Genomic DNA, 19,155 nt, shown 5'->3' with positions numbered 1-19,155 from the left:
ATGTTTTCGAGGCGTCAATTTCAAGATTTTTTTTTGATAATTTCCAATTGGATTACATTAAGCGTTACACTGCCAGCAAATGTTTTGTTGCAACACCAATGTTCCTTTAATCAAAATTCTCGCTGTGTCCATTTCTGTATATTTACTTCAAGGGGAAACCTTCGAGATTTACTAGAAAGACGTATTTAGAAACAAACACAATTAATTCGAATATCAAACTGACCTTAACTATGATGTCATACAGTAAAAATTGAGGCACACTATGTGAATCACTGCCGCATGCTTTCCATCATCAGCAGAGGGCGCTAGCACATAAATCCAGCCATCTTGAAGAAGAATCGGGTTCAGCCTCATCGAGATGGGAGTGTCTACCGTGCCAGGAGATGATGAGCGACTCACAGGCAAGTCTAATTATTCTATAGTACAATGACACAATACAGCTGAATATTAATAAGGCAATTAAATGACAATTTTACTCTCAAGCAGAAGTTGAACTTGAAGAGATAGACTTACTGGCTTCCTGTATTTTAATGGACTCGGCCGTGCGGTTTGAATAGAGCAGAACCCGTCAGCCGGAACATGTTTTGTTTCGGTCCTACCCGTAACAGCGAGGAAATTATGATAATTAATACAATATTGATAATTGCAGCAGCATTAGGGTCTATTCATATCGCTGGACCGGTAAATTAGTTTGATTTTGGTATATTTTGAGAATAATATTCACAATGGAATCGGTAGCGCCACAGATCACTACGTGCAGGAGGACCCCGTTTCTCCGTGTGCCTACAATACAAAGAGGCATACATCTAGTTACAGACGACTGTTTCCGTATGCTGAGGGGGAATTCACTGAATTAAAATCATAGCTGTATACACGAAATATTACATAAAATCTTACACAAAATGTCGACAAAACTGAAAAACATACCTTGGACTAGGCCTATACGTTAGATTTGATGACATTATTTTGCTTCCATAATAAATTAACGAAAAAAATAAAACAGACTAAAAAAAGAAAAACATGTACATTTTGTTTGCGTTGTCTTGAAGTATTGACCATTACCAAAGTAAGTTTCTTTGCGGGGAAAGTGTACACAGAATAGCCAGCGATGTAATTAATAGTTTTAATAAGCAACAATTTTTTTTCTTTGAGAGACAACATTCAAAATTACCGGTCATAAAACAGTCGTTCGGTTTTATAGCCAGCAACCACCATGTCATCAATCCTGGATGCATGGGGGATAGTGCATAGATAATGCACCATCATCTATCTGCTGATACAAAGCGTCAAATGCATCATATAAAATTGTTGTTAATCAAATAGAATCATACCAACGATCGGGAAGGTAGGTTTGTTTCTAAACTTCCATCTTTATTTTTGTATGAACAATCTGTTACTAAATATTATTCCTTATTGATATTGCGTTATTGTGGATTTTTGTTTTGAAGATTTGTTGTAATTGTTGACTCATGCATACAGATCGATGTATCTGCTTTGTGATTTGGCGCTACTTTGCGCTTCCATGAAGGTTTCCTGGCCGATTTCAGCGAACATAAACTCATCTTCATTACTATTTTCGGTTTCACTTAAATGAACACATGTTTCCCTAATTTATTCAAACTATGGTTTCTTTTTTTAGCTACTCTTGCTTTCAATTTCGTTTCATGCGCACATGATTGCGTTCTTCGCATTCAAGTTCGTTTCAGTCATTCTTTTTCTTTTATAGACAATACAAGAATGCTAGACTTTTACAACCGAAATTCCATTTAACTGTTGAATGCGGATACAAAATGCGTACGGAGCACTAATTTTCAAACCAAATTTAATACAATTTTGTTAAAATAGGCTGGGAAAACCTTCATTATTTCGCGGGTATTTAATCTGAATTTATTGAGCATGTGCAAGAAGATTTATACATTTGTTTATATACGGCGAGTATCTTGTAAAAACAAATCAACATTTTACTTTATGTGTAAAAATGGATGCCTTACTAGCAGTTGAACCTTCGATTTCATGGTCAAACTTCACACAATCTAAATATCTATTGTTTGCCAGTCGGCATTAGAGGACATTTGTTTTTAGTTGTTAAGTATTTCGCAGCCTCGTTTTTTCCCGGTTTTATTTTATTCGTCATCTTCGTCTTTTTGTCAACTTTTATTTTGAGAAAAAAAAAACACCCAATTGAAACTGAATTGAGCCTAAAAACTTAGCACTTGAACCCAAACATAAAAACAGCACTTGAACAATGAAAAGTAAAATTTTAATTTAAAAACCACGCATCGGATTTTTACAAACTAAGCCCTACACATCATCGAAAAGGTTCTCAAAAACTAAAGACACGGGTGACCCCAAATGACCTCGTTTTCCGGTTCAAACCAGAAGCAGAAAATTACAAACTTTTTAGATCACAAGAACTGGGCCGCTTATTATCATTTTTTTGCATCAGGTTATAGATCTTTGCACCCGCTCAAACTTGACACTGATTAGCGGCCAGAACAGAAGTATAAAGCGTACCTGGTACCTGGTCGCGACCTGGCCGACGTGGTGACCTACTTTGATAACGCATGGTAAACTGTACAGGTGCCACTTTTACTGATACACAAATTATACACCACTCGTGCGTTTTCAATATCGCTAATCGTTCATTGTACATTGACCATGTTCTTGGTCACGTCATTTTGTATCCTTACAAATCCTATAATAATACCTTTTAAAATGTTTTTTTTCCCCTTACATTACACTGTAATTAATACAATTTTTCTTCATTTTACTTTTACAAGCAAAGTTGCATTTTGTCTTAAATAATATAATTAATATGTGAGTTTACATTTCTAGCTGAGCCAAAGAACCGTGACTGTGTGCAGTAACTGATATCTCTTGGGCATAATTTCAAATCGCTGCTTATTTACCACAAAAAAGCAGCGAAGCACAACACAATCATGCGTAGAACAGGTTAACCAGCCAATACACCACGTCACATGTACAATGTATGGCTGGTATCCTGCTCATTTATGTTAAGCAGAAAATTCTTAAGCACTAATTTCTGCTTAAGCAGCTCTATCGAAATTGGACCCCTGGGGGTGGGAGGGGCGGGGCTAAGGCATGACGATGATCTATTATTATTTATTTATTTTAAAAAGACTGTGTCACATGCTCAGACAACCGAGGAGTCATGCCTATTGATTTCCTGATTAGAAAATGAAATATAATACACACGCGATGTACCGTAAGAAAATGTCCATTCGGAAATTGAAGCATATCGAAGGACTGAATAGTTTGTCAGCTTACCAAAACCCAACCTTTATCCTTAAAGGCAGTGGACACTATTGGTTATTACTCCAAATAATTATTAGCATAAAACCTTAGTTGGTAACGAGTAATAGGGAGCTGTTGATAGTATAAAACATTGTGAGAAATGGCTCCCTCTGAAGTGCCATAGTTTTCGAGAAAGAAGTAATTTTCCACGAATTTGATTTCGAGACCTCAGATTTAGAACTTGAGGTCTCGAAATCAACAATCTAAACGCACACAACTTCGTGTGACGGGTGTTTTTTCTTTCATTATTATCTCGCAGCTTCGATAACCGATTGAGCGCAAATTTTCACAGCTAAGTTATTTTATGCATATGTTGAGATACACCAACTGTGAAGGCTAGTCTTTGACAATTACCAATAGTGTCCACTGTCTTTAAGCAAAATACAACTATAGTTTCAGCATAACTCAAAATTAAAATATAAACATTGAAAGAAAGATAAGAGGCTCAAATCAGGGTACCTCAAAACCTGCTTCGACCAAAGTACAGCTATGAAGAAAAAAACATCATTTGGAATAAATAATGCTATCATTGATAAACAAGTGGTTTGGCACAAAACGTTCTCAACATTGTCTGCATGTTAGTTAACTCAACAGAAAGCTAAAAAAAAGTTTCTAAAGTAGATTTGATGTTTAATAAGATACAAGAAATAAGAAAACAAACGTTCAAGGAATAGCTGAGTTTTTGTTCTTATGTAGGGCTTATCAATCTACAGCATTTGGCATCACTCGTTTTAACATGTACATTTCTTCGACACTGTACACCAGCATAATAATTTATATACACCCAGCATGAACACGAATTTCCAGGGGCTCAAATCTGGGGAAAATCATTTCTTTTAAATATAATCTATCTCTAAAACTATGATGGTTGAATTTTAATTATATAAATACGTGTACTTTGCCTCAACAAATCTTTTGTGATGTTTTATTAATTGTAATGTTTTGTTAATTTGACATGAACATTGTCCACTTGTGTTCCATAGTGGTACGTGAAAGGAATAAAAAAGAGTGCCCCACTATCATGATGTACTCGGTAGAGCTAAACAAGTGCAGTATGAATAAATTAGCTGATAGACGACCTCGTTACGTAACTTGTTACATAAATGCAATTACTATTATGTTAATTTATTCCCATTGTTTGTGGAAAGTCAACATGTGGCTTGCTGTAGCAAACAATTGAAATTTTAGCAATTTTTGGTTTTAATAATTGCAGTTATGACTGGCGATCAATCAATACCCCGTCATGTGTGGGTGAAGCATAGCTTTTGTACACACCGAACACATTTCAAATTTATCCAATTTGTTTTAGTCAAATTGTGAATGTTTTTTTAATTTATTGCAATGAGATAGAACAGGGTCGGGTGGGGGAATAAACAAGAAAAAAAATATTAAACACAAATAATGTTTTGGTGAATATTTGAATGGCGAAGCTGCTCACATCACATACTATATTTATAATAAATATGCTACTTTATAATTACAAGAAGCATATGCTTCAATATTCACAATCTATGCATGCGAATATTTAATTGCATGTGCATCATGCTTCAATTCAATCTAATACAATTAACAGCTGGAGAACATGTTTACATAAACATGAATGGGCCATTTCTCTGTTCCCAAACATCAAAGATTGCACTATAATTATTGGAAGTACTGCGCCATGTCTCGCGCCTTCTCAAACACCTTTATGGGACCCCGGGACCTTAGCTCTCGCGAGACTGCTGCATGCTCCTGCGGAACCTTTGCTCTCGATCGTGACTGCGACCCCATAAAACGGGGGTGTAATTCGTCTTGGCCCAAACGTCAGTGATCAAAAAGAGATATAAATCGTTATAGAGAGCGCCATCTTACGGCATGATTTAACCAACTTGACTGGCTCTCACTATAGCATGCAGTCAAGACCACTGACGTCTTGTGCAAAAACTATAGACCTTTATCGGGCTGCCTCTATCTTGGTCATGTTCCTCGTATCGAACAACGACCATGAATGCTAGTAACCGTTTTGCAAATAGGAACCAGACTAGTTTGTTCTTCCAGCCTCGGTTTGGTAACATTGATATCACTGGGAGAAATTCAAGATGGTTGCACCGTGATAAAGGTCTACATGTATATGCTGTTGTGTGGAAACCGCGGGATGGGGGGGGGGGGGGGGGGGGTGAGGGCCAATTTAACAAAGAGCTAAGAATGATCTTAACTGCAAATCAAGCCTGTAGTCGCTAAGTAAAGTGTAATGTCACAATAGATATCACTATGATATAAATACTGGAAATTTGTCTTGCGTTTTTGTGTTGCTTTGTGAAACCGAGCCCTGCACGACCACCTTTACAATCGTTTAACGACTTCTCCATAAAAAAATAAGTATATATTGGGAAGCCTCGTTAAACTTTGTTAGTATTTTCCCACACCAAGCATGGAGGTAGGAAATGGACCAAGCAAGGAGAAGTCAAGTTGGATTTGAATATGCATGATGTGCAAATTGTTTAGAGCATAGGCCTACCGCTTTGTTTAAGCGTTTGCTGTTTTGCACCTGACATGCATATGGGTCGATTCATAGTTTACGAGCTCCATGTAGCAAATACTTCATTAGGACAGTCATGACAAAAATCTCGTCGCAGGTTTTTCGAGTCTCAATTTCACTAAACAAAGTGTGTAGAGTAGCTGGTTGTTCATGTTACAATGGGAAATTTCTCAAACAGAATCTGAACAAATTTACAATAATGACAAAAGATCGCAACATCTGTCTCCTTTTACCAAGACGTTCGTAAATTGTTTGCATATTAATTTTGACGTATTTATTTATCACTGAATAAAAAATAAAAAATAAAAAAATAAAAAAATGAGGTGACCTATATACCCTCACTCCAACATTGCCAAATAATGTAGTTTCATTAGATTTATAGATCGAAACAATTTGGAAATTATTTTTGTATATTAATCTAGACACATTGATTTGTCACTGAATGAAAATATGAATAGAGGTGAATTATATATGAACCATTTCAAGGTGCTTACAAATTGAATTAAAACACACCCTTTGTTTAATTGGTGTCTGCTACTTTCATTGCTTGTTGTTCCTTTGTAGAGTAGCGCCATGAGCGCCGCTTGCGGCGGACACCGGCGCTTTATTAAGTGTCCATTATTATTATTATTATTATTGTTTACTGTCCAGGTTATAAATAACCGAAAACACCCCATTGGAATACACCATAAACCTTGGGAATACATGTTGCTGGTAGTCTGTCTTTAAAATGGCTCCAACCACTTGAAGCCTGGGGCCAATTTCATTTTGTTTCGTTGCACGGTTTGAACAAATGGTCTATTATAAATACATTTTTTAATGTACATTTCAATAAAAACTATGTTTTTTAAAATATACATTTCAGGGTATCCAATATTTATTTTTTTTCAATATTGCTAACAAATAACGGTGTTCAAGCATTTTAACTTATTAAACAAAATACAAACTAGGTATAGAGAAAAAAATACCAATAAATATAGAAGGGGAAAAAAAACCTAACATCACATCCGCGATAACCAACCTCTATTAATAACTGAAGCAAAAACTATTAGTAAACAATTATGGGCCTACAACACACCTGTTACTGATCTGACGAGGTCAATATGTTAAATCTAAACAAAATGTTTGCGTTTCATTTTGTAGGGTTCGGAGATTGTGTCATTTCAAGCAAGATGTCGAGTTCATTCCAAGCGGAGGCCGTTGCTGCGCATAATCAGTGAGGAAAGGCCCTGTGTTATAGACCGAGACCAAATAATTATAGCTGTCCAGGGCTTAGGAACATTACATAACTGGTTTTGCTTAAAAGGGAAGGTACACGTTTGGTAATTACTCAAAACAATATTAACTTAAAAACTGACTTGGTAACGAGCATTGGAGAGCTGTTGATAGTATAATATATTGTGGGAAACGACTCCCTCTGAAGTAACGTAGTTTTTGAGATAGAGGTAATTTCTAACTAAAATATTCAAAGACTTTTATTCCTATCTGAAAGCACACAGATTCGTTCAACAAGGGTGTTTTTTCTTTCATCATTTGTTTGCAACTTCATGACTAATTGAGCCCAAATCTTCACACGGGCTTGTTACTTTATGCTTATGATGGGATACACCAAGTGAGAATACTGGTCTTTGACAATTACCAAACGTGTACAGTGCCTTTAATGAAAACATTGTTGGCTGTGCACTTTATGTACTTCACCATTATACATAAACTTACAGACCACCTGTAGAAGTTTAAGATCATCGACCGGCCATCTGGGATCACGAGAATATAGTGAAAACCCAATGACACATTTTTTGTGTGCATGACAGGCAATTCAAAAAAATGAAAACGCTCACTTAGTTTTATTTATTTATCATCAAAAGACATTTCCAGGCAGAAATATTTCAAGGGATGTTTTCTTCTATCATCATCATTAGACCGTGTAAGTTTGATGTAAATCTGAGATCTGTCACGATTGTTTTTCTTACCACTTCTGTAATGTTCCTTTAAAATTTATTACATAACTGCTCTTGTTTAATAAACCGTGCCCCATTTAATAGACTAGCTCTGAAACTGGACCCAGAACATTTTGCTCGATGTTAAGCTTGAATATCAGCTTGTCGATGTAATTCCCCCGAAAATGATGATGATGTTGTGTTTACTGCTGAAACCATGGATGAACACTGATCACGTGAGCCAACAATTGTCACTTTTTAGCCCTACGGGTCATACCTGCTCCTTCATGCAACGAATAATGTGACAATGAACCCTTTTAGTCATTCAAGTTTAATGTATACATCAAATAGTTCAGAAACCCCGTGTCACCTCTTTTCATTGTCACACTTTACAGAGCTCGCACAAACCATGGGGTGCCACCCCTCAAACTGAACAAGGAACTCTGCAAACATGCGCAGAAATGGGCTGATCATTTGGCCAATATCGGCAAATTGGAGCACAGTTCCAACCGGGAGTTTGGTGAAAATGTTGCTATGGTTTCCGGCTATAAAGACTATTCAGGTATGTTACAATGCATTGTTGTAGTACATATCACAGACCACCGTGATAATTAATTTACAAAAGCCTTCACCCAAAACCAATTTCGTCTCATTTCAAAAAAAGAAATGTGTATTGACATGAAATCGAATTCTATGTAAAAAAGAAAAATACTTTTTAGATTATCTCAGTTTCATTGACGTCTTCAGCTTTATATTTAAAATAATGTCTCGAAGCCTAATTTCAAAATATTTTGGCGATTATTTATTTCATCTGTGTATAAACATGAAATCGAATTCCATGTACTTTTTTTGTTTCAAAGAGATTGTATTCGTACATTGATGTCTATGACTTTATAAACAATAGTGTCTGAGAATCTACACTTACTTTACTTGCTCAGTCTTTTTAGACGGTTGTTTAACCATTATTGTTTTAGGACAGCAAGTGACTGACCAATGGTACTCCGAGGTCCAAAAGTACAACTTTAGCTCTCCTGGATTTCGATCGGGGACAGGTAAGATTGGTTAATCTATAACTTTCGTTACTTGATGGATTGTTAAATGTGTTAAACATGACTGATAAAGCGTATAAAATAGTTGCATTAAGGAAGGTAGCACTTAAAGGCACTGGACACCCTGTTGGTAATTAATAAAGACAAGCGAGTATTCTCACTGGTGTATCCCATCATATGCATTAAATAACTAGCATGTGAAAACTTAGACTCAATTGGTCTTCGAAGTTGCAAATGAATAATGAAAAAACACTCTTGTGTGCCTTCAGATGCCTTAAAAAGTCTTTTAATACTCAAGCGACAAATTACCTCTTAAAAAAAGCTACGTTACTTTAGAGGGAGCCGTTTCTCACAACGTTTAACACTATCGACAGCTCTCCATTGCTCGTTACCAAGTGTGACCATTCATGTGACTAAGGTGTTTTTTCTTTCATTATTATCTCGCAACTTCAACGACCAATTGAGCTGAAACTTTCACAGGTTTGTTTCGCATACATGTTGAGATACACCAAGTGAGAAGACTTTGACAATTACCAAAAGTGTCCAGTGTCTTTAAAGGATGAATGAATCTAAAGATGGAGTCAGTGACTCAGATAATCTATTCCTAACAGGAATAGTCCTTGATCAATACAGTTCAGTTCTTGATTTTGAGTTCGGCAGTTCCATTTCAAATCTTTCTCTGAATGCTCTGTGGTGAACAATATTGTCACATTGAAGTGATGTGGGGAGCCAGGCAAAGTTGCAGACAGTGTTAATGTTTGTGCAACCAACCATAGTAATAGTATAAATTTTTCATAATACATGGCAAACCAAACCCGTGATTTTATGGGGGGGGGGGTCAAATCCGTTTAGTGAGTCAGAAGAAGAATACTGAACACCATGCACAAATTTCAGCATGAAACCTAAACACACTGCTTGATTTTATAGGTGTCGGAATGCTCCTCTTTTATCACTCTTTAATTCAATTAAAAACCTATGTCAGCTTATATTATTTCCCATACTATTATTTCATGTAAGCTTTTATTTAAGCAACGATAAGTATCACCAGTTGTCGATAGCCTTCGGAACATACTCAACCGCTGAAATCGTTCGACCGAAATGTGATAATCACAGTAATTCCAGTATTGCAATTGTAATAATTCCGATTTATTTTGATGTAAAAATGTTTGACCTCAAATCACTCAGAATGTGTTCCCCTCCTCCAACTGCCACTTATGGGTAGGAGGAACGTTCATCAATGGCCCTCGGCAGAACCCAGAAGGTAACGCCTTGGACCCGCTTCGCGCTCAGAGAGGAACACTACGACTCGTCATCGTGATTTGCGTATGTTGGTCAAATGTGCATTCGTGAGAGAAGATACATACTATAGAAATGATCCCTAAAAGTATGATCTTGACGTAGGCTGTACATTGCGAATCAAGCCTATTTCCCATACACACGCAACAGCTATGATGGTAAAGTTTCAAACTCACAACTTACACACATTATTGTTGATGCTGAAATGTTCTTCATACCTTTTCCACAAACGTAGATAACAACCCTATAACTTCTCAAGAAATAAACAGTACCGTTTCAGACAATTTGGAAGTAACAATTCAGAAAACCGTGAAAACAAGGGGTTTATTTCCTGATTACACAGCGCTTACAAACGGTGCTTGGTGTATTTGCCGGTTGAAAGGTCATGAGTGTGCATATTAACTATGGGGCGTGACTCATGCCGCGCAATCAGCGTGGCACACACGGCCGGATGATGGCAGGCCGGCTGTGCATGGGCTCCGTAATTTGCATAATAAGGCAGCAGTGTAGTATTACTGTATGTACATACCTACGTGGTTTACGACGTGCATCGTGTACACTGTAATCGTAAACGTACATGTACTATACAATGATATGGACTATACATTACATGTAATTGTGTACGGTATATAACTCCACATGTGTACAGTACATGTACACCTGCACTATGGACTGTAAAAAAATATATGGGGAGCACAGGGGCAGTATGCATGTCATTGCGTACTATGTACACGTACCACTGTACACTACATGCATGTTCACAAACCATGTTCAATCATTTAATGTTGGCAACATTTAGTTTGTTGAACCGTAGTTGAACACATAACACCATTCCCATCGGTGTGTTCAACAGTTAGGGACAGTAGCGGTGTTTATGTAGCATCGAGATTTATTTTAGTATAAAGTTAAGTTTTTTTTTTGTACCGTACATATTGGGACCAAAATCTGGAGCAGTGAATAACTGACTATGTAGATTAGAAGCCCTATTTGAGAAAGGCTTCTCAGATGATGTGTTTAAATGTCTCATCTTTGTATTCCACATTCCCTTTGGAGAGAATTGTAAATTTAAATGTTACATATTCAACAGCCTGTATGCAGTGCTTACTACAATGTGGTAGAAATATTTCTACCTCCTACCTCCATGTTACTTGTAAGTTTTTATGGTCATGAGTTTCCTTCACCAAAGAATCCCTCCCTAAATAATGTATGAGGAGGGATTTTCAAAATGTGTTGAGTGTTAACTTCCCCCCACAAACACTAGAGGGACCGTCCATAAAGCTATTATGCAGAAAATGCGCCTGCTTGACAAAATGTCTTAGCTGCGGCAACAATCACGAACATATATGTAATAACATAAAGCAATTTTGGCCGGTAACCCGTTCAAGTTAAGCTAACTTTTGTGTGCTTTTTAGCAGCTGCCCACAGGCTTAAAGGCAGTGGACACTATTGGTAATTACTCAAAATAATTATTATCATAAAACCTATCTTGATTACGAGCAATGGGGAGAGGTTGATGGTATAAAACACTGTGAGAAACGGCTCCATCTGAAGTGCCATAGTTTTCGAGAAAGAAGTAATTTTCCATGAATTTGATTTCGAGACCTCAAGTTTAGAACTTGAGGTCTCGAAATCAACCATCTAAACACACACATTTTCGTGTGACAAGGGTGTTTTTTTTCTTCTTTCATTATTATCTCGCAACTTCGATGACCGATTGAGCTCAAATTTTCACAGGTTTGTTATTTTATGCATATGTTGAGATACACCAACTGTGAAGGCTAGTCTTTGACAATTACCAATTGGGCCCCACGCGGTGGTTGGCATATATTTCTGGATTTAACTTTACACAACGACTGTAACAATCCAATTTATTCCCCCATCATACGGGTATGACATCCTTATCTAGGATGAACACAATTGCTATCAGACTGCACCGGAAAGATTTTGATATTAGTTTTTTTGTTTTTTTCACTAAAGGACATTTTTCCCAGGTTGTATGGAAAGACTCCAAGGAAATGGGCATCGGTAAAGCGGAGACAAAGGACGGCAATATCTTCGTCGTTGCTAATTACAAACCACCAGGGAATATGATGAGCATGTACAATGAGAATGTTTTCCCTGTGCACGGCGGAGGCGTGTCTAAGGTGGTCACCCATGGGGAGTTTTCTGCTGCAAGGGGTGGCGGTGATGAGAATGAACCCCTTTCAAAGGTGAGTGCGTCTGGAACGTGAATTGTCACCTGTCTGTGAAGGCGCTGGACACTTTTGGTAATTGTCAAAGACCAGTTTTCTCACTTGGTGTATCTCAACATAATGCATGAAATAACAAACCTTTGAACATTTTGACTCAGTTGGTCATCGAAGTTGGAGAATAATGAAAGACAAAACCCATTGTTGGACAAATAATTTGTGCGCTTTCAGATACATTAAAACGGCTTCAGGCTTGAAGTGGAAGTATATAGGGCCTAAATAAATATTTCATTGTTGAGTGAGAAAGTACCTTTTTCTCAAAACATGTTACTTCAGATGGAGCCGTTTCTTAGAGTGTTTTATACTATCAACATTATTTCAATTACTCATTACCAAGAAAGTATTTATGTTAACAACTATTTCAAGCTAGCAATTCTAGTCTCCAGTGCCTTTAAAATAAAATTTGTGGATTTTCAAGCGACATAAATCACTTGTACAATCATTTCTTTGAATCAACTCTGTAAAACAATAGTTTCAGCAAGACGCCCTCTCTGTCCACAACGAGCACCGATCTAAGCACGGCGTTGATTCGCTGAGGATGTCAGCTGACTTATGTAAGAGTGCACAGGATTGGGCAGAGCATCTTGCCAAGAATGACTTATTTGAACACAGCAAGGGCACGGATATTGGTGAGAATGTGGCGATGCATTATTCATCAGCTACTACTGCATATTCAGGTAAGATTACTTGCCAGAGTTTCGCTCGGCCACATCGGCCAGATTTATCTAGGACCGCTGGGATGGGCTAATCAGCTTGCACAGATTCTTGTTCAGGAAGTACGTCATGCGTGCAGTGCTACTTCTATGGTGCAGTGCGAGTGTGATGCATGATGGGACTGAACATTATCTAATGGGTGTGCTTGATATGTTTGCCCATCCCAGCACCCTTGGTTGCGCTTAGGCCGAGCGAATGCCACAGTAACAATGAATGTAGTGCATACTAATTTTGCAAAAGGTCGTGGGTTCGAATCCAACTCGAGTCATTATGCATGTGATTTTTTTTCTTCACAGGACTCGGGAAAGTTCTGAGTATTATTACAGCGCTTACACACATCGGTGTAAGGGTAAAACCAAAATATTCTTTACCCTCGATGCAAATTTAACATCTGTTATAAACGCAGTGCCTATTGAAAGACTGTTCGACTGAAAGCAGCTGCCCAGTCCATCGTAAACACCACAAAAAACATATATGTGTGTGGGGGGGGGGGGCAATACAGACTATTCGTTCAATAATGAAAGTTAAAACTCTCACTATTATTATTCGCGCAGATTAAATTTATTCAAATGTGTTGAATGTTTGAATCCAACAGGCAAGCAAGCTGCTGACCAGTGGTACAGTGAACTGAGTAAATATGACTTCAATAAACCAGGATTCACTAGCGGTACAGGTAAGTTATTGTCAGGCAAATAGCACCCCAAGGCACAAGAAGAGGGCAACTATTGATATAGAACGTGAGGTACGGCATGGGCACCATTTTAGTAAGCAAATGTTTTGTTGTTACATTGAGAGCAATCTGTACTCGCATCGAAAGATTGCTTACTAAAATGACATAGAGAAATGCTTCATGCCACGAAGCCTTTCTAAGATTCAACTTTTGCATGAGAAATTACCCCTTCTTTAAAACTGCCCAACTTCAAATGGGTCGTTGTGTTATATTAATGTCAACAGCTCTTCAGTGTTCTTTACCCCAAATGTTTTTATGATCGTGAGCTTATGGAGTAATTACAAAAGGTACAACTGCCTTTGAACAGGCGACATGGTGCCGAGTCTTTCTAAAGGTATGCGGTGGATTTCACAAAGAGTTAAGACTATACAAGTCTTAACTCGAATTAGGACGACGAGTTACATGTCCTATAACTTATGAGTAGCCATACGTTTTAAATATCTTCTAGGACTAGTCCTAAGTTAGGCCCCATCGACCCCAGGACCCTTAATACTAGGGATATAACATAAAGGTCTGAGCACTTTTTTTTCTTTTCTTTGAAGGTCATTTCACTCAGATCAGAGTTAAGACTATACAAGTCTTAACTCGAATTAGGACGACGAGTTACATGTCCTATAACTTATGAGTAGCCATACGTTTTAAATATCTTCTAGGACTAGTCCTAAGTTAGGCCCCATCGACCCCAGGACCCGTAATACTAGGGATATAACATAAAGGTCTGAGCACTTTTTTTTCTTTTCTTTGAAGGTCATTTCACTCAGATGGTTTGGAAAGGTTCAAGAGAGTTTGGCATCGGTAAGGCTGTCACCAAAGGCGGCAAAGTGATTGTTGTTGGACAGTACCGGCCGCCGGGGAATATTGTTGGGCGGTTCGAAGACCACGTTTTCCCGCGACCCGACGGGTACAGACCTCAACCAACGGAAGCAAAAACATCTAAGGTAAACAGCCGTAGAATTTAACTTATGATGTAATGCAAAGCAGTAGTCAGCTGCAGAAAGTGAACTTGAGATGTTTGCAGTAAACAGCCGTAGAAGTTAATTTGCGCCTTTTGCAGTAAACAGCCGTAGAAGGGAACCTGCTACCTTTGCAGCAAACATGTCACAGAGAAGTGCACTTGTGTTTCTTACATTTTTAACAGCCGTTAAAGGTGAACTTGGATTTTTTTCATAACATGATTGTAGGCCTATGCAATCCCATGAACACAAGTGGCTGAATATTGTGAGTGCTTCATTTCATAACAAATTAATGTAGGCCTTTAATCTTCAAGTGGTTGTGATACCAACTGTGACTCTGTCCAGTGACACCAATTGCTTCTTTCCTTGTTGTAGGTGACTCGCGTTGTACGAAGTACCGAGTACGTTGGTCAGGACCCAGCCAGGCCAAGATCTGACGACAGACGCATGGATTCTGTTACCAGACAGGTTAGTTATTATACCCACATGGTAAGACACTGCTCTATTGCAAAGGTCGTGGGTTTGAATCCCATCCGAGTTATTTTTTGTTTACAGTGCTCGGGAAAGTACTGAGTAAGTGCTAACACTCATCGGTGTATTTTATGGGTAATGCACAATTAATATTCCTTATCCCCGTTATAATTATATTCACACTACAATCACTGTCCAGTCTCTTTATAATAATCACTGTCATTATAAATAAGCACAACATAATTACAAATTGGACTTTTGTTGGGCTACTTTTTCGGTCAAACATTCATTTATAAAAATGATTCGTGACGTTCGCTTCGTTAACGACGTCGCCGATATCGCAACACGAATTACTGGAGAAGAGGTGCCTGTATCACACAAACATCTAGTAGACTTGCCCAGTCCCTTCCCATGTTGATTTTTGTTTAAAATACACCCGGTTTGTCTTCACAGGTTGCTGGCGTCAAACTAGACGCCCCTGATCTATCACCTTCCGACTTGTCTAAGTTTCAAAAGGATGCTCTGGACTCGCATAACAAATACCGGTCACGTTACGGCGCTGCCGACTTGAAGCGATCTGATGAGCTGACGAAGAGGGCGCAAGACTGGGCAGCGCATCTCGCTAAGAATGACCAGTTTAAGAATAGTGGCCAATCAGATGTTGGCGAAAACATCGCTATGCATTACTCAAGTGCCAGTACAGCGTTTTCGGGTATGACTTGCTTTCAACCCTTTTTTCAACAACTGTCAAAGAATATTAACTGAAAATAACAATAGGGCCTATTGTTTGCTTAACCTGAAAATCACGTGGAAATTTGATTTTATCAATGCAAAAAAATTCATGCTAAGCAAATTTGTGTGCATATAATAGTAGCTACATGAAATTGGGCCCTGGTCTAGCTAGCGATCAATTTTTGGTCGCTAGCTAGACCAGCATGCGCCTCATTCAACAGTTAGCTCTTGAGTGAGCAATGGGTATTTGCAAAAAGGCCTAATGCTCATGGTGTTTTAGTTTGTTTTCAGGATTTATAAAGATTTTGTTTCTCTTTTACTTACATAACAAGAATGTCTGAAACAAGATGACTGACAAAATTTCAAAAACTATTGTTATTATTTTCATTTAAGTTTGTGATCCAATTTTCATATACTCGCTATTGGTCAACAGGTGAAGACACGTCCGAGATGTGGTATCGACAAAGCAGCAAATATGACTTCGAGAAACCCGGTTTCACATCAGGGGCAGGTGAGCATTTAAGACCAAATATGCATTTAACCACATTGGGCATATAGCAACAATTAGGCATTTAACCACAGCTGGTCATTTAACCACAGTTGGCCATTAACGTTATTCATGTCAAATTCCCGTAACTATTAACTATACTTCGTGTGTGCATTCTTACTTAGGCCACTTTACCCAGATGGTCTGGAAGGACACCAAGGAGATGGGTATTGGAAAGGCCATCACCAAGGAAGGCAAAGTCGTCCTGGTCGCATTCTACCGCCCTCCAGGAAACGTCATGGGAAAATTCGAAGGTCAAGTGTCAAAGGAGAAATAAGTATGACCCAATGACGTCACAGGAGGTAGGTCAATCATAATCAAGATTGACGAAGGTTATATGAATGGTTGAAGGTTATATCTCAATATTTATAACCAATACATCTAGTTCGTCTTTGTTTGGGATCTGTAAAATTTCCACAAATCGGTATAGCAATTATTATCACTGAAGTAGACTCATTGGTTTACTATGAACAGGTGCCGATTTTACAAAGAGTTAAGATTGCAAATCAATCGTAGTCGGTTGCTAAGCAAAGTGTGACGTCACAACACAAATCACTGTTGTAAAACTTACAAGTCATGTTAAGATAATATTATTATCTTCATGTTTTGTGAAATTGAGCCTGGCTATGACAACAATAATTATAAAGTATGTAAGTTTTTATCTCTTTTGGGGGTTGGAGCGATGGATGTTGTTTTAAAAGCACGTCCAAGCAGTACTAATAATTGTCACGATTAATTTTCAGCTGAAATGTTTTATATATTTAATTTTTGTCGCAATAATTGCACTTCTTTCTTTCTAAGCACATTGCTGTTATAATTCTATTCTTTAAGAACAATTTGATTTCATACATTCCAATATTTTATATTTAATGTAGGATTGTTAAACACTATCTGATTTACCTTGTCCATTTTAGCCCGTTGTTTGGGTTGGATGTATTTGAAATATGGTTCTTTGTTAATTTCCAGGAAACCCCTTTTGTGCAATGTTGTAACCTAATATCAATAGTTGTTTATTTGTAAATAAGGACTTCTCGTAACCTCTTTCATTCAGTGAGAGTTACAAAGGGACTTGATGAATATAGCTCAATCAGCGTCCAGTTAAAGGCAGTGGACACTATTGGTAATTACTCAAAATAATTATCATCATAAAACCTTTCTTGGTGACGAGTAATGGGGAGAGGTTGATAGTATAAAACATTGTGAGAAACAGCTCCCTCTGAAGTGACGTAGTTTTCGACAGAGAAGTAATTTTCTACGAATTTGATTTCGAGACCTCAAGTTTAGAACTTGAGGTCTCGAAATCAGAAGCATCAGAAGCATCAGAAAGCACACAACTTCGTGTGACAAGAATGTTTTTTTCTTTCATTTATCTCGCAACTTCGACGACCAATTGAGCTCAAATTTTCACAGGTTTGTTATTGTATGCATATGTTGAGATACACCAAGTGAGAAGACTGGTCTTTGACATTTACCAATAGTGTCCATTGTCTTTAATCAAAGGGTCTTTTAGTTATGTCAACTACTAAAATTAATTGTCTTCAAGGCAGTGGACACTATTGATAATTACTCAAAACAATTATTATCATAAAACCTTTCTTGATTACGAGTAATGGGGAGAGGTTGATGGTATAACACATTGTGAGAAACGACTCCCTCTGAAGTAGCGTAGCTTTTGAGAAAGAGGTATAATTCCTCACTAAAATAATAAAAGCCTTCTGGCCAGAAGCCTTTTTATTCCTATTTGAAAGCACACACTTTTTTTGTACAACTAAGGTGTTTTTTCTTTCAACTTTTTCTTGTAACTTCAAAGGCCAATTGAGTCCTAATTTTCACAGGCTTGTTATTTTATGCATATGTTGGGATACACTGAGTGAGAAGACTGGTCTTTGACAATTACCAAACGTCTTCAGACCCTTTAAGTGAAATAATTATGATTACTTGGAAGCCAAATGTCTAAGAAAAACTTGTAAAAACATTTTCCAACGAACTAGTATACAATCATAATTATATAATATTGTAGTTAACATTGTATTGTATGTCAATGGTCTTTTGAATCATTCCACCGACCGTTTTAATGTATACCTTCTCAAAGGCTGATGTTTAATATTCAAGCTTGTTAATAATATTCAACCCTCGTGGTGAAATAAATTGCTCAGTACGATTACAAACAATGATAACTTGTTTTTGTGTCCACAAATGTCCCAACAAATTTACAAGTTTCCCCACACAACATAGCTGGGTCACGTTGTGGAGTACCAGTGGTAGGGCAATGCGTTGTCTCGTCAGAAAATGTCAGCCAGCTAACTCAGTAGCATTTATAAGCACACGGAGTATAGAATAGCGATTTGGTGTTTGATAATGTCATAACTTTACTATAATTATTTGAGTGAAGTTATACCACTTGTGCTCCGTTTTCAGTTTGGTATTTTTAGCGAAATAAGTCCTGTCCAACCTCCACGAAAAACAACTTTGATACATTTGCATCAGAGTCTACCTTTCTCCAGAAGACGACCAGAGCATACTGATCGAAACGTCAAGTTGAAACCAACGGTTCGTTTCAGAACCACCCTAACTCATTTAGAGATAGTCCGCCGCAAACCTTACTAAATCGTATTTCCGTCATGCAACGTTTCGAATCCTA

General features: G+C 37.7%; 1 protein-coding gene and 1 non-coding gene across 5 annotated transcripts; one reads left to right on the top strand and one right to left on the bottom strand.

The window, feature by feature from the left end:
* Nucleotides 1–282: 282 nt before the first annotated feature.
* Nucleotides 283–17,686, top strand: LOC117303288. Of its 4 annotated transcripts, none has more exons than XM_033787450.1 (13): nucleotides 283–401; nucleotides 6,980–7,052; nucleotides 8,169–8,335; nucleotides 8,748–8,825; nucleotides 12,096–12,328; nucleotides 12,840–13,044; nucleotides 13,677–13,754; nucleotides 14,559–14,749; nucleotides 15,140–15,232; nucleotides 15,689–15,947; nucleotides 16,401–16,478; nucleotides 16,640–16,802; nucleotides 16,836–17,686. In XM_033787450.1, the coding sequence occupies exons 1-12, from the start codon at nucleotides 359–361 to the stop codon at nucleotides 16,789–16,791; spliced, it is 1,650 nt and encodes a 549-aa protein (XP_033643341.1). In that variant the 5' UTR covers nucleotides 283–358; the 3' UTR covers nucleotides 16,792–16,802; nucleotides 16,836–17,686. The 4 variants fall into 4 exon arrangements, with proteins under 4 accessions (XP_033643341.1, XP_033643340.1, XP_033643339.1 ...); XM_033787449.1 differs by having other exon boundaries at nucleotides 284–401; nucleotides 16,640–16,799; nucleotides 16,833–17,686; XM_033787448.1 differs by having other exon boundaries at nucleotides 284–401; nucleotides 16,640–17,686.
* LOC117303543 lies at nucleotides 9,999–10,216 on the bottom strand. The gene has a single exon (XR_004520511.1). It is a non-coding gene; the product is annotated as a small nucleolar RNA U3 (small nucleolar RNA).
* Nucleotides 17,687–19,155: the final 1,469 nt, after the last annotated feature.

The sequence above is a fragment of the Asterias rubens genome, chromosome 19 (genome assembly GCF_902459465.1).
Source record: "Asterias rubens chromosome 19, eAstRub1.3, whole genome shotgun sequence".
Lineage (NCBI taxonomy): Eukaryota > Metazoa > Echinodermata > Asteroidea > Forcipulatida > Asteriidae > Asterias > Asterias rubens.
Note: the sequence above shows the minus strand (reverse complement) of the source record. Positions and strands in the feature narration are given on the sequence as shown.